General features: G+C 50.6%; 1 protein-coding gene across 1 annotated transcript in view; it reads left to right on the top strand.

The window, feature by feature from the left end:
* Window positions 1–14048, top strand: part of MOGAT2 (monoacylglycerol O-acyltransferase 2) — a 42770-nt gene that overhangs the window by 26742 nt on the left and 1980 nt on the right. The window contains exons 3-5 of the mRNA XM_008172211.4: window positions 8661–8865; window positions 11347–11521; window positions 12175–12374. Of these exons, the coding sequence (XP_008170433.2) occupies window positions 8661–8865; window positions 11347–11521; window positions 12175–12374 (580 nt within the window). The remainder of the gene's footprint in view (window positions 1–8660; window positions 8866–11346; window positions 11522–12174; window positions 12375–14048) is intronic.

The raw sequence follows: 14048 nt of genomic DNA, 5'->3' as shown, positions 1-14048 counted from the left end.
GGAAATGGACTTGGGATGGACTGCAGGGCAGGAGCTCACTTTATTTAGATTTAGCTACATGGATGCACCTGCCCTAGACTCTGGGTGCTCTGACAATTATTAAAGGCACAACTCATCCGAAAAGAACAGATCAAGAGCAAATCCCACCCCACTTTAAAAGCAAACAAACAAGCCAGCCAGCCAGCAAGAGAAGAGGTCCCCACCTTTCTCCCACCCCAAAGGGCCTATAAGATAAGACTGTATTGCATAACAATTAGGCCATGCAATATAAGAGATTAACTCCCTTCCCAGTATGTGCATATTGGGACCATGACCCAAACTTGACCACTAGTCCGGTAAGAGATTGAACTTTGACAAAGATGGAAAATGGGAATGTCTAAACATTAAAAAGAAAATATTCAGGCACGAAGGAGCTAGTTATTGTGTCTAAGAGTTCCCTTAACAAAAGAGAGAGTAGAGTAGAAGAATCGTCCAGTGGTTAGGGTGCTAGCATAGCACCTGGGAGACCTCAGTTCAAATCTGTGTTCTGCCACAAACATCCTGCGTTACCTCAGGCAAGACTCTGTGCCTCAGCTCCCCATCTGTACAATGGGGATAATGCATTGTCCTACCTCAGAGAGTGTTATGAAGCTACATCCATTAAAGAGAGTGAGATGCTCAGATACTGTGGTAATAGGGGTCAAATAAGTACCTAAGAAAGCATGGCTATCCTTACCTGAGCTTGCAGTATGCACATCACTAATCAAACCAGTCTGAAAAGGAGCAGACTTGGTGTGAATGTAAGCAGCTGGCTTATTCAGTGATCTAGGTGCAATCTCTGGCTGTGGATGCTTGAGTTGCATGTGAAAAAGTTGCTCATACATCCACTATCTGCAGAATTGCTTATTGTTATTACAGCAACGCCCAGACTTGGAGCCAATGTCAGCGCCCCAGTGTGCTAGCTGCTGTACACACTCAGAGTAAGAAACATCCCTGCCCCCATTGCTTATCATCTAAATAGGCAAGACAGGAATTTCCTTTTCACCCACAACATAAGCTTGGGAATGGAGGCGGTGATGTGACCAAAGTCACACAATTTGTCCGTGACAGAGTAAGGAATTTAACACAGGTCTCCTGAGTCTCAGGCCAGTCCCCTAACACCAAAGCCACCCTTCCTCCCCAAGCTCTATGCCAGTAGTTCTCAATTTATTATACATTGTAGGCCACATATTCAGCCACAATGTGTTGCAGAGGCCGTGTGGCAGGGCAGCACGGCTGCCCCGGACCTTGAAGCTCCCAGGGCCAGCCGGCTGCCCCAACCCTGGATCCCCACCACGCGGCTGCCCCAGACCCGGGGCCCCGACCGCGTCGCACTGGGTGGCAGGGCAGCCTGGACCCCTCCGTGCCGGGCAGCCGGGAACCTGGCAGACCCCGGCACATGGGCTGTCCTTTAGCACACAGCTGAGCTGGGCCACAGCTGTGTGCTAATTGGGCTGCATGCAGCCAGTGGGTTGAGAACCGCTGCTCTACATGAACAAGGGAACAGCCGATGAGAGGATATACATGGGACTGCAGAACTGACCCATGCAGAATGTGGGGTCTTCTTGGCTTCTCTGGTCAACTGACTCCACTTTATCCATCCCTCTGGTGTGTCAGCCGGTTGCCAACATTTAAGTCCCAGCAACCTTTGCACTCATACCCATTAGCCACTTCTGAGGCTACTGGGACATACAAGTCTATGTGCAACCATAACAGGGAAGCTGATTTGGAATTCTCTGGGCTGGCAGAGTAGTAGATGGGGCAGAGGGGAAGAAGGTTTTCCCATGCGTTAGTGAATGTGCAACTGTGGGTCAGATTAGGGTGATGCAATATCAGCTCTGTGGAAGCTCGGTCCTTTTGCAACCACAAAGGCCTAAAGTTGATACTGTGTACAGGTCAGGGTGTGCCACTCACCCAGAGCCCTGGACATGCTGAGGTAGCCTAGCCAGGCCTGCCATGGCAGAACCAAGATCTGCAAGTTTGCATTCCCCGGTGGGTCTGCGGAATTATGGAACTAGATCGGGAGAGGTTAACGCACTGGGGAGTGGATCTGGCCCTCCATGAGGAAACCTACATTGGGAACAGATCTTCCAGCTGATGGGATTATAAAACACCAGGATTTTCATTCTGGTTCAGCTCCTACCAGAAGGAACCTGCAAAGAAAACAAATGATACGGCAACAGATAGCGCAATTCTAAATGCGGTGGCTAAACGCAGACGTGCTATAAAAGTATAATAAATCACAGGGAAACCTAAAAGGAAAGCATTGCAGGAGAGCGATAAGCAACCAGCCATAATGAGAACGCAGTGCAACCAGTGATAAATTAACTGCACGGGAATCAGGATTTGTGGAAATCAGGGATGGAAAAGGACTGTTCGGTTTTATCTAGTCCATGCTTCTGGCTGCTGCGGGTTTGTTCCCTCTAGTGTCTATTTGTGTTGTGTCCAGTCTTAGGCGGCACAAATGGACTATTCTTGGGGTTCTGATTGCTCGTATTGCAAAGAGGAGCCAAGGGAGGGTATCTCAGAATGGAAAAGGTTGAGAACCGCTCAACTGTTCCCCAGTCTAATGCAGCGTTTCTCAAATGCAGCCACCAGGGGCTTTTCTTGCGGACACAGCCTTATTTCTGGGTGGTGATCGGGGGATGGCTCCCCTGGAGCCACAAACTCCAGAGGAGCAGACAGCTGGTGTGAGTCCCCCACCTTCCCCAGGGCGGTGGGGCGCAGGCTTCCAGCTTTATCGAAACTGGTGGGTGGCAGTCTCCAGCCATGCGGCGGTGAGCTTTGGCCATGGGCTCTGTCCCCCAGCCCCTCATGCATCACCCCCGGTCCTCACAGCCTCCTCCGACCCCTCACCCATCCACCACATCACCCCCAGCCCCACTGCCTCCCTACCCATCTCCCCATCCAAGGCTTAATTTGTCTCCCGGCTTGCCAGGGCTGAGTAAGTCTGCTGTGAAAAGTGATATTTGTATGTTTCTTAATATCACTTTTCACTGCCTCCCACTCTTCAGCCTACAGAATGCATGTCCTTGGCCCACCATCAGCCCTACTCCTTTCCATCACTGGGGTGAAATCCTGAGCCTATTGAAGCAATGACAAAACTCCCCAGAAGGGCAGGATTCCAGGAGACTTTGTGTTTGCACCCATGAAATGTTTCTACATAACAACATCCTCCTCTGGTCCTTCATCCAAAATATCAAGATGTTACTCTTTCCTTATTGATCCCCCCAGCCCCCTAATTATATCTGATTTTGCCAGTATCCTTTTGCTGTGGTGGTACCTAGTACTGAATGTACTGTCCAAGGGATGGTGTCCCCAAGGATGACAGGAGCAGGACTTTCCTTCAGCTGTGACGTCTCTATTTATATTATGATTTGTATATCAATAGCACCTCAAGGCCCCAAACAGGTCAGGGCCTCGTTGCACATACAAACACGCACACATACAGCCCTTGCCCTGAAGAGTTTACTCTCTAAATAGACAAGAGAGACAAAGTGTGTGTGTGTGGGGGGGGGGTTGTCTACCCATTTCCAGATGGGAAACTGAGGCACAGAGAGGTTAAATGACTTGCCCAAGGACACACAGGGAGCCTGTGGCAGAGCTGGGAATCAAACCAGGTCTCCTAAAGCCCAACAGCATCCAAAATTATGCTTTACACTATCACATCTAGGTTTGTTTTTCAGCATTCCTGCTTCCCAGCTGTCTCCTTCCCCTTGAATAGTTCTCTTTGAGATTTGCATTCCCCATCATCGGCTTGTCTAAATTGGATCTCCTTCCAGGAACTGTGCCCTGTGTCTCACTGTCCTTCCTTCCCTTATGGTCTGTGATAAAAATTAGTTCTCCTTGCGTGACATTTTCAAAAATGTTCATTTTGTAGCATATGGGTTAATGAGGTGCCCAAGCAAACAGAGGCAATAGTGCTTATAAGAACAGAGTGTTAGTTAAGGGACTGGCCTCACCTCACCTCAGGAGAGCTGGGTTCAAATCCCAGCTAGGCTATGGATGCTCTGCGAGGCCATGGACAAATTGCTTCCAGCCAACTTTTCAGAAATGCTCACTAACTTTATGTGCCTCCATTTTTGGGTGCGCAATTTGAGACATTTGTTCCTGGTTGTCAAGAAGTTCTGGTCCCACGTCTCACCCCTGTGAGCTCGGCCAGTGTTATGAGTGATGATATAAGTTGCAATATTCAGATTGTGAGCAGCTAACGTCCAGGAGTGTGTGGAGCTGAGATTTTGATTTGGAGTCCTCTCTCATTATTAGAGGGGGCAGACCAAGGTCACCCAGGACCAGATTTGCAAGTGCTCAGCACCCACAAAGGGTCAGATTTTTAAGAGCTCAGCATCCGCCTAAGCACCTAGATCAGGGGCTGGCACCTTTCAGAAGTGGTGTGCCGAGTCTTCATTTATTCACCCTAATTTAAGGTTTCGCGTGCCAGTCATACGTTAACGTTTTTAGAAGGTCTCTTTCTATAAGTCTATAATCTATAACTAAACTATTGTTGTATGTAAATGTAAATAAGGTTTTTAAAATGTTTAAGAAGCTTCATTTAAAATTAAATTAAAATGCAGAGCCCCCTGGACTGGTGGTCAGGACCCGGGCAGTGTGAGCGCCACTGAAAATCAGCTCACGTGCCGCCTTCGGCACACGTGCCATAGGTTGCCTACCCCGGACCTAGATAAAAGGACAGATTTTCAAAAAAAACTCAGCTCTTATTGTGATGCCTATGGCCATCCAAACGGTGAAGTCTTCTGAAAGTCTGTGGTACAGCTAGGATTACAAACCAGATCTCCCAGTCCTCTGTTCTAACTACTAGACCTCAATACCTTGGCTACAACTTACCTACCTTCAATATTCCCCTTCAGAGTCAGGGGAAATAGTCTTCATTTCCTCTCCTAAGCTGTTCTTGAGTGTTGCTGTGGCCCATTAAACAGCTCCTGAGTATCCCTCTGCCCCAGAGGTGATTACATTTCAGTGATGCCCCAAACCCTTAGATCTAGTTTGCCTTTCCATTTATGAACTACTTGGAGAGGAGGAAAGGCCTTATATAAATGTACGTTACTTACAGAGAACAAATCTAGGCTGCCTGAGACTGAGTGAATCATGGCAATGTCCCTGGCTACTGAGTGAAATCAGCAATCAGATCCCTTTGCTTGCTCAGCGCCTGTGCTCCGCAGCAAAGGGACTTTTTGTTCACAACCTCACCTCGTTAGGAGATGGCGCGTGACTGGGTACATGTGCACTGTCAATAACGCTCCGGGACCGATGGAAAATTAGCCACAGCATAAAAAATACCTCTTATGACCTACCTGCTGCTGCTGCTGCTTCTGGCTTTCTCCGGGAGAATTAATTAGCTGCCCTGCCACTAGAATAGCACCACGGAGTGGACTGATGTACTCAGAGGCAACAGAGTGGATAATGCTTGTGGGGCCTGATTCTCTCTTAGGCAAAAGGCCCTTTAAGCTGCTCTGGGGGTGAAAAGGGCTTTATGCTGAGTGGAACTGGACCCCTGAGAATAACCCCTGTGGAGTGAGCTTGCCCAGTTGGTGCAGAGTTGCTCTGCACCAACCCTGCTCCCAGCCTCCCTGAGCTCATTGACGAGGCCTCTACCCTGCCCTGAGTGCCTATTACAGACTCACTCCTCCTGCTGTGCCGCCTGCAGTGGTGTGTCAGTTCCTGAGGCGTTTCTTTCCCTGGGGGCTTTTCCTGGTAGATTTTGTTCGGCTCCTATCTTAGTGCAGCAGCCAGACACACACACAGTCCTCTACAACACGCTTCTTCACTCCTGAAGCTGGGCCGTAAGTAAAGCTAACTGTGGGAGTGGGCCTGGATGACTCAGGGAACTGGGAGCAGGGTGGCAGGAACTTTTGTCTCCAGGTCACTGAGGGTTTGTCTACACTGCCATTAAAACCTCACGTGCCGCCTGCCCTGGGATTGTGGGGCTCGGACTAAGGGGCTGCTTAACTGTGGTGTAGACATTTGGGCTCGCGCTAGAGCCCAGGCTCTAGGATCCTGTACAGCTACACTGCAATTAAACTACGCCTTAACTCCACAAGCCCGAATCTGTTGGCACGGCTCAGCCGCGGGTGTCTAATTGCCGTGTAGACAGACCCTTGGTCAAGTCTAACTTGGGCTGGAAGTGTCCACGTTCTCAAATGGGTCAGGCAAGTCAGCCAAGTGCCCAAGGCACAGTCCAGGCATCCTGAACTGCACTATCATGTCTCATATCCTATGAAATGAATCTGCTTCTCCCGCAGTCTCCAGATAAAAACATACCTCCCACCCCCAATTCTCCAGCTAAACACGTACATCCCTGACACACACCCTCCTCCTGTAAAGCCTGGGAGAAAAGCCAGCCCTTGCAGCGCATCCCGATGGCTATCAAACCCGGGCCAGCTCCAGATAGTTGGGGGCTCTAGCAGTGATAGGGAGGGCAGGGGAGAATGTCCTTAAAGGGGCAGACCCGCTGTCCCAGCTGGTAGGGACTGAATAGCTGAGCTGGGCTGTAACCGAACTAGTCCAGTGGCTCCTGTCACCTGCTGATGATCACATCAATGAAGGTGGATAGAGATGCCCTTAAAGAGGCAGATGCCCCTGTCCCCAAAACTGTCGCAGCAGGTGAAAGGACGGGGGGACTCCGGATCCGCCCCCTAAAAGTTAAACACTGTGTGACATTTACCCTTAAGCCAGCCCAACAAAAGGGGAAGCCCTTCTCAGAACCTGCAAAGAACACTATGATAAGCTATGCCTGTGTAACACCAAGACACCCTGGTTGTTGTCAGCTGGGATCAAACCTGGGACCCCTGGAGCTTAATCCATGAGCCACTACTGCATGAGCTAAAAGACACACACCTCTTAGCCAAGCGTGTAGCAGGCTCACCACTCTCTGATGGTGTAGCTGCTACTAGAGGGGGCCAGAGCACCACACCAAGCAGGCATGGATTACCCTTGCACCTGGTCTGCACTGCTTCTCCCATGGTCACTCCCCCTAGAAAAGCTGCTTGTGCTGGTGCTCTAGCACCACACCAGTGGGAGAATTACTTCCAATTCTCAATGCAGACAATGTACTTTTAGCCCAGATGCAGCTGAGCCCCCTTGCTGGGGTCAGTGGCTCTTTTTCAGCCTTCTTCCAGCATATTAAACCATTTTCTTCCTTCTCAAATTTGAGAGCTCCCCTACACCTGCAGGAGAACGTCAGGCAGGCTGAGGTGTTGCTAGGAATTCAAATGGTACCCACAATCCTTTGTTCTCTCATAGCCTTACCCCAGAGAGCCTTTGCCTTAAAGCAGAGCAGGAGCGCCGCGCCGCTGGGGGTAGGACACAAGGACCCAGATCCTCAAAGGTATCTAGGTGCCTCGCACCCACTGATTTCAATGGGCGTGAGTGCTGACATACTTCTGAGGCTACAGGCCTATTGTGCACAAATTCCTTTGAGGATCTGGGCCAAGGAGCCTTCCTTGCACACTTCGTTTGCGCCACAGGAGCCAGGCACAGCTGCGGTCCCTGCTAGTGCTGGTTGAAAAAAAATGGGGGGCGCGGGAGAGGGAAAAACAGTCTCTCAATGTTTAAACTTTCCCACTAGATTCATAGATTCTAGGACTGGAAGGGACCTCGAGAGGTCATCGAGTCCAGTCCCCTGCCCTCATGACAGGACCAAATACTGTCTAGACCATCTCTGATAGACATTTATCCAACCTACTCTTAAATATCTCCAGAGATGGAGATTCCACAACCTCCCTAGGCAATTTATTCCAGTGTTTAACCACACTGACAGTTAGGAACTTTTTCCTAATGTCCACCTAGACCTCCCTTGCTGCAGTTTAAGCCCATTGCTTCTTGTTCTATCCTTAGAGGCTAAGGTGAACAAGTTTTCTCCTTCCTCCTTATGACACCCTTTTAAATACCTGAAAACTGCTATCATGTCCCCTCTCAGTCTTCTCTTTTCCAAACTAAACAAACCCAATTCCTTCAGCCTTCCTTCATAGGTCATGTTCTCAAGACCTTTAATCATTCTTGTTGTTCTTCTCTGGACCCTTTCCAATTTCTCCACATCTTTCTTGAAATGCGGTGCCCAGAACTGGACACAATACTCCAGCTGAGGCCTAACCAGAGCAGAGTAGAGCGGAAGAATGACTTCTCGTGTCTTGCTCACAACACACCTGTTAATACATCCCAGAATCATGTTTGCTTTTTTTGCAACAGCATCACACTGTTGCATCACACTAGAAAAGGAAGGGGATGTTTAAAAAGAGAGAGACACAGTAGAGAGCCACCCCACCCCCCCAAATGAAATGTTTCCAAAAACTTCAAAAGATTTTGGCTTGAAATTTTCCTCAGAAATTGAAAGATAGTGACCAAAATTAAAACAGTTAAAAGGGCAATTGCCATGAAAAATTAAAAAAAAAATTGGGGGAGGGGAGGAAAATTTTTGAGTATCTCTAGCCTCTGTGAGAGTTGGAGGGTAAGGAGCACTCACTGTTAGCGCCCCCTAGAGGGAGGGAGATAGCCACACACAAAGGAAAATCATGACTGTTCTCTAAGGCGAATGCCCAGCCAGGCTTCGGCGGCAGCTCTAGGATTTGTTACAAACTCCCAACTCTGTCTGTGTTATATCTCCTCATCGGTTATTGTGTCTCCAGCTGGTGAAAACGGCAGAGCTGGATCCAAGTAAGAACTACGTGGTCGGCTTCCATCCCCACGGGGTCCTGGTGGCTGGTGCCTTCCTCAATTTCTGCACTGAGGCAACGGGGTTTTCGCAGCTGTTCCCAGGGTTGACCCCTCACATGATGATGCTGACACTCTGGTTCAGAGTCCCCTTCTTCAGGGACTACCTGCTGAGTGGAGGTAAGCAGGGGTGTAGCATGGGGGCAGAGTATGAGGGGCAGTGGTAATGACAGATAGGAGCTCGGCCCTCTGGGACCGCGTGAAAAGCTGGAGATTTTGGAAGAGTCACACTGGGGAGCCTATTAGTGGTTTGGGTTCCTATGTTCTTTGCCATAAGCAGGTACGCAGCCAAGGAGTGGAGGGAACACAGAAAAAAAAGCTTTGAACAGGTACAATCAGCCCTTTAATGCCCTGTCCTTCCTTCTCTCCTCCCCCTACTTCCTCGGTTTAACTGGGGAGGGGGGAGGGTCTGTTTTTAGCCTTGCAGCATGAGCCTTGCAAGCCCATCAGTTAAACTGGGCTCTGAGACTTACTGCCTGGTTTTGCAGTGTAGACGTTCCCACAGGCACAGATAGAATGCTGGAGACCGTGGAAGGAACAGGCAGTGAGAAAAAATAAGCGGATGAAAATAATACATAGCACTTTCCATCTGATCACGCCTAGCACTTTCCGAAGGTGGTTAAGTGTAATTGAAGAGATGGGGAAACTGAGTCAGGGAGCTAATAGGTACGATTTCCACTGGAGCCAGCAAGAGTTAGAGACTCAAATCCCAGTAACATTCAGCGGATGTTTCTTAGGTTCCTTTGAAAATCCCAGCCTAAGTGTCTTGCCCAAAGTCTCTCGGTGAGTCAGTGGCAGAGGCGGAATGGAATGCAGGTCACCTGGCTCTCAGCCTGCTGACCGAGTCACAGCTGCATCTCCACTGTTTAGAGAGAGATAAGAGGGAGGCAGAAACCCAGTGGGCTCACCAGGGCTGCACCGTTTGCATTGCCTCCACAGGTGAAGATGGGGTTTGTCATCCCACCAGGTCACCAATAGGAACCCAATCCTGCTCCCATTGAAGCCAGTGGCCAAACTCCCATTGCTGTCAATAAGAACTGCACGCCAACCCACCTCTGTCCTTTCCTCCTCCAAAATGCTGCCCCTGTTTCTGTTTATTCATGACCAGCAGCAAGGCTTTAGTCTCGGTTCAGCAAAGCCAGAAGCATCCGCTTTGCTCTAGCCACACGAATAGTCTCACTGAACTCAGTGGCGCTATTTGCGCACCTGTGTAAGTGCTTTGCGGGATCAGTTCCTGGGTGCTCGCCCAAACCCTTTACACCAGCCGCAGCAGCGCTTTCCAAGTGCTGGAGCAGCAGATTCGGCCGTGCCCCTGGCACCCGGAAGTGCCCATTGCACATGAGCTGGCAGAAAGAGCAACAAGGCTTTGGGGTGGGAACTGAGTGAGCAGCCGCGCCATAGAGTGATACATAGCACTTTCCAGCTGAGCACACACGGCATTTTACGAAGGAAGAGATGGGGAAACTGAGTCAGGGGGAGACTAGGTACGATTTCCACAGGGGCCAGTGAGAGTTAGACACTCAAATCCCAGTAATATTCCATCGAGTTGGGCACCTAACTCCGAAAATCCCAGCCCAAGTGAGTTGCCCAAAGTCTCTTTGTGAGTCAGTGGCAGAGAGAGAATGGAATGGTTCAGAACTGGCCTGTTGGCAAAAGGCAACAGCTCCCACGCTATCCCAATAGCATCTTTTTAGCAGAGCCGTAACTAGGCATTTTAGCACCTGGGGCGAGCAAACATATTTGCGCCCCCTACTGGGGTTTTTCCTCATTTTTCCACCCCCACGGCTTTGCACCCTGGGCGGCTGTCCCGTTCGTCCCACCCTAGTTACGGTTCTGCTTTTTAGCCTATTCCTTTGTCTGCCGCTGCTTGGTCTCCGGATGCTAACAATCACATACGTACTATTGTTTTCCACCATGATGCCTCCTGTACCAGGAACTGTCTCTTTGACCACATCTGCCAAACACCTTCTCTCACTTCCAAATCCCTCCTTAAAACCCATCTCCCCAGGCAGTGGCTTCCCCTTACTTCTTCCCGTTAGTAACCCCGGACCGCCCTCTGCAGAAATGGGACCATAGGTCTTGCCTCTGTTTTGCCTTGTCTTATTTAGACTGGAGACTTTTCAAGGCAGGGAACAGGCCTTACCTACCAGATACCTCTCCAAGGGAGCTCATTTTGAGGGACACCACTCATTTCAGCCCCAACGTCATCCACATTCCACGCAAATGTGGTGCCTACGTGTCTGTTGTAGAGAAATTATTGACATCAGTGATAAAGAACCCTGACCCCAACCTTACAGAGAGAGGGATAGATCCCATGCTTGTCCAATCTCCTGCATGGGCCCCACACATTGGGTCACTGTCACAGGGTGAGGCTGAGCCCAGATTCCCTAAAAGGGACCAGCGCACCCTGTGACTGTCCCCCAGTTGGGGTTTGGAGGGCTGGAAAGGGCTGGATCGACTTCTGGCGCTATAGAAGAGAGGAGGAGGATGCACCTTCAAGCACCGTAGTGGAGCTGTACAAGTCGTGATGTATGAATGACTGGCCCATGGTAATTGAGGCTCTTAGTGTCAAGCGTCTCTTCTTGTCTCTGCCCCTCCCAGGTCTCGTCCCATCCGACAAAGACAGTGCTTCGTACCTGCTGAGGAGGTGGGGAGGTGGGAACATGCTGGTCATAGCAGTGGGAGGGGCCCAGGAGGCCCTAGACGCACGGCCTGGAGCCTTCACCCTACTGCTGAAAAACCGCAAGGGGTTCGTTCGACTGGCCATGGAGCACGGGTAATGCTGTGAGCCCTGTCGCTGCCCTCACGCCGACACCGCAGCGATGAGGGGGGAGGTAGGGAAACAAGGCCACCCAGCCAGAGGAGGGGAGGCCGGCCTGCTGGCTGGGCCGTTCCCCTGCCAGTCCCACAGCCGGAAGGAGAGCTGGGGCTGGCCGGAGAGCACCAGAACGGACGCTGGATGAGATGCCTCTAACGTCCGGCTCCAAAGCCTGTCGATGCCAGTGGGAGTCTCTCCATTTACTTCAGTGGGCTTTGGCGCAAGTGGCCATTGGCTTTGCTTATGCTTAAGGCCAGCACTGTGTTCATAAAACCATGCCCTCGACAGCCCTGCCCATCCGTGGCAAGGGGGATCCTGCTTGCTCTGAGCCAGGCAGAGACTCCTTGGACGTACAGGGTTAGGCTAGCAGAGCCACACCACTCCCCCGGCACTATTAGCCCTAGCGTGGGCTCTGCAGACACTGCTCTCCCCGAGGGGCAGGCAGCGGTGCCTCTGCCTTATCTCTTGCCCAATGGCAGAGCGCGAGTTCTTGCTGAGTGCAGAGCTCTGCTGGCTTCTGGCCATGCACAGAAAGAGCCTCCTCGTCCGTGCACTGTCTGCTGGCCTGCTGCGCTTGTGCTGCCTGCCCTGACCCCGTTCTCCCTCCGCAGGGCTCCACTCGTCCCCGTGTTTTCCTTTGGGGAGAATGAGCTCTTTGACCAGGTCGACAACCCAAAGGGCTCCTGGCTGAGGTGGACGCAGCACCGTCTTCAGCAAATCATGGGCATCTCCCTCCCCCTGTTCCATGCCCGGGGCGTGTTCCAGTACAGCTTCGGGTTGCTCCCGTATCGACGGCCCATCTTCACTGTGGGTAAGTTTGACCTGGTCACTGGGAGCTGTGATTGCGCTTGGAGATTGTTACAGGGCACATCACCATCTAGGACAAGATGGTGCCTTTGGCCACAGCCCTGTGCCGGGGTAGTGCTTACCCTACATCAACCCCAGAGCAGCCCCAAGGGGCATTGTTACTCAGAGACATACAATTCCTCCCCTGCTTTCTCCTGGCTCCAGGGTGGAGTTAAGGATTTGCTGCCAGCTTACACAAACTAAGCCATGGCTCATTTCAGACATATGTATAGGACACCGGCTCCTGAATGCAAAGAAAAGCTTGAAAATGTGACCCAAGTGTAATTGATGTCTGCCTGAGTCTGCAGACAGCCTGAAACAATAGCTCCAAGAGGTGTGAACTTCCCCATTCATCTGAACTCAGAAACCTGCTGCCTCCCGCAAGGATGGGCAGGGCTACAGCATAGGGATGGGGCGACCAGGAGACCCATTTATGGTGTACGTAGGGACAAGGTTGCTTTGGTTCAGCTCTGACCTGAGACTTTGAATCACACTAAGTAGATTTGATTGTTTCTGCATCCTCCAGCCAGTTCCACAAGTAGATCAGAGACTGAACAAATCTGCAGCCCTACAGAGTTTACAGGAGTGTTTAAAAGGAGCAGCACTAGGTTTAGAGAAGACGCAGCTGAAAGAGCTGGTTAAATACCCCCAAAGACCCAGTAGAAGATAAAAAGCAACAGAGGGTCCTGTGGCACCTTTAAGACTAACAGAAGTATTGGGAGCATAAGCTTTCGTGGGTAAGAACCTCACTTCTTCAGTAGAAGATAGGCTCTTAAATACCATTGAGGGTCTGGGCCTCGGTGAACAAACTGCAGAGAAAGGCAGTTCCTAGCACGCCAGTCCGCGTGTGGCTAGATTTCAGTGGAGCTCAGTGGTTTCAGTGGAATCGCACCTGCTTTCACCAACAGTGGATTTGACCCACTGAGCACAGCCAGCATTTGTTAGTCTAATTAAAGAGGCTGTTTGAAAAGGCCAAGGCTGACAGTGCTGATTGGGTTTGACAGCCTGCAATTACTCCTAATTGTTTTACAGCTTGTTTGGATCTCTCAATGGCTTTACTCGCCCTCACACCCGCATCTTCAGGACCTGTAATTAGACAGATGGACAGCAACCCAAAACAATGGGAACCCATTGCAGCCTGACAAACACAATTAGAGTGAAGTTCAGAAGGACGACAGATAACCCCAAGGCCTTGCTGCCTGATAAAGAGGCAGCCTGTCCCACTGTCAATTGCTTCTTGGGGAGGGAGGGCACTTGTTCTCATTGCTAGAGTCACTTAGGCCCAGTCCGCATGTTTCATTGATTGTAATGGAAGTTAGGAGCCAAAATACTTTGGAGGCTTTCAAAAGCAGTTTCAAACCCTGTGAAGGTTTTCAGAGGGTGGGCGGATAGCACTTTCTGAAAAGCAGAATCCTTTAAGGTGCGTCTCCAGTTGGGCACCCAGAAATGGAAGCAACCAAAATTACAAGTGTATTTTGAAAATCTTGACCTCTGTGGATATGCCCACACTGCAATAAAACACCGGCTGCTGGCCCAAGCTGGTGGAGCTGGAGGGCTATAAAATTGCAGGGTAGACGTTCAAACTCAGGCTGGAACTGGGGCTCTTGGAACCTCCTGGTTGCGAGGTCCCAAGTCCTGG

Source organism: Chrysemys picta, chromosome 1, assembly GCF_011386835.1.
Source record: "Chrysemys picta bellii isolate R12L10 chromosome 1, ASM1138683v2, whole genome shotgun sequence".
Lineage (NCBI taxonomy): Eukaryota > Metazoa > Chordata > Testudines > Emydidae > Chrysemys > Chrysemys picta.
Note: the sequence above shows the minus strand (reverse complement) of the source record. Positions and strands in the feature narration are given on the sequence as shown.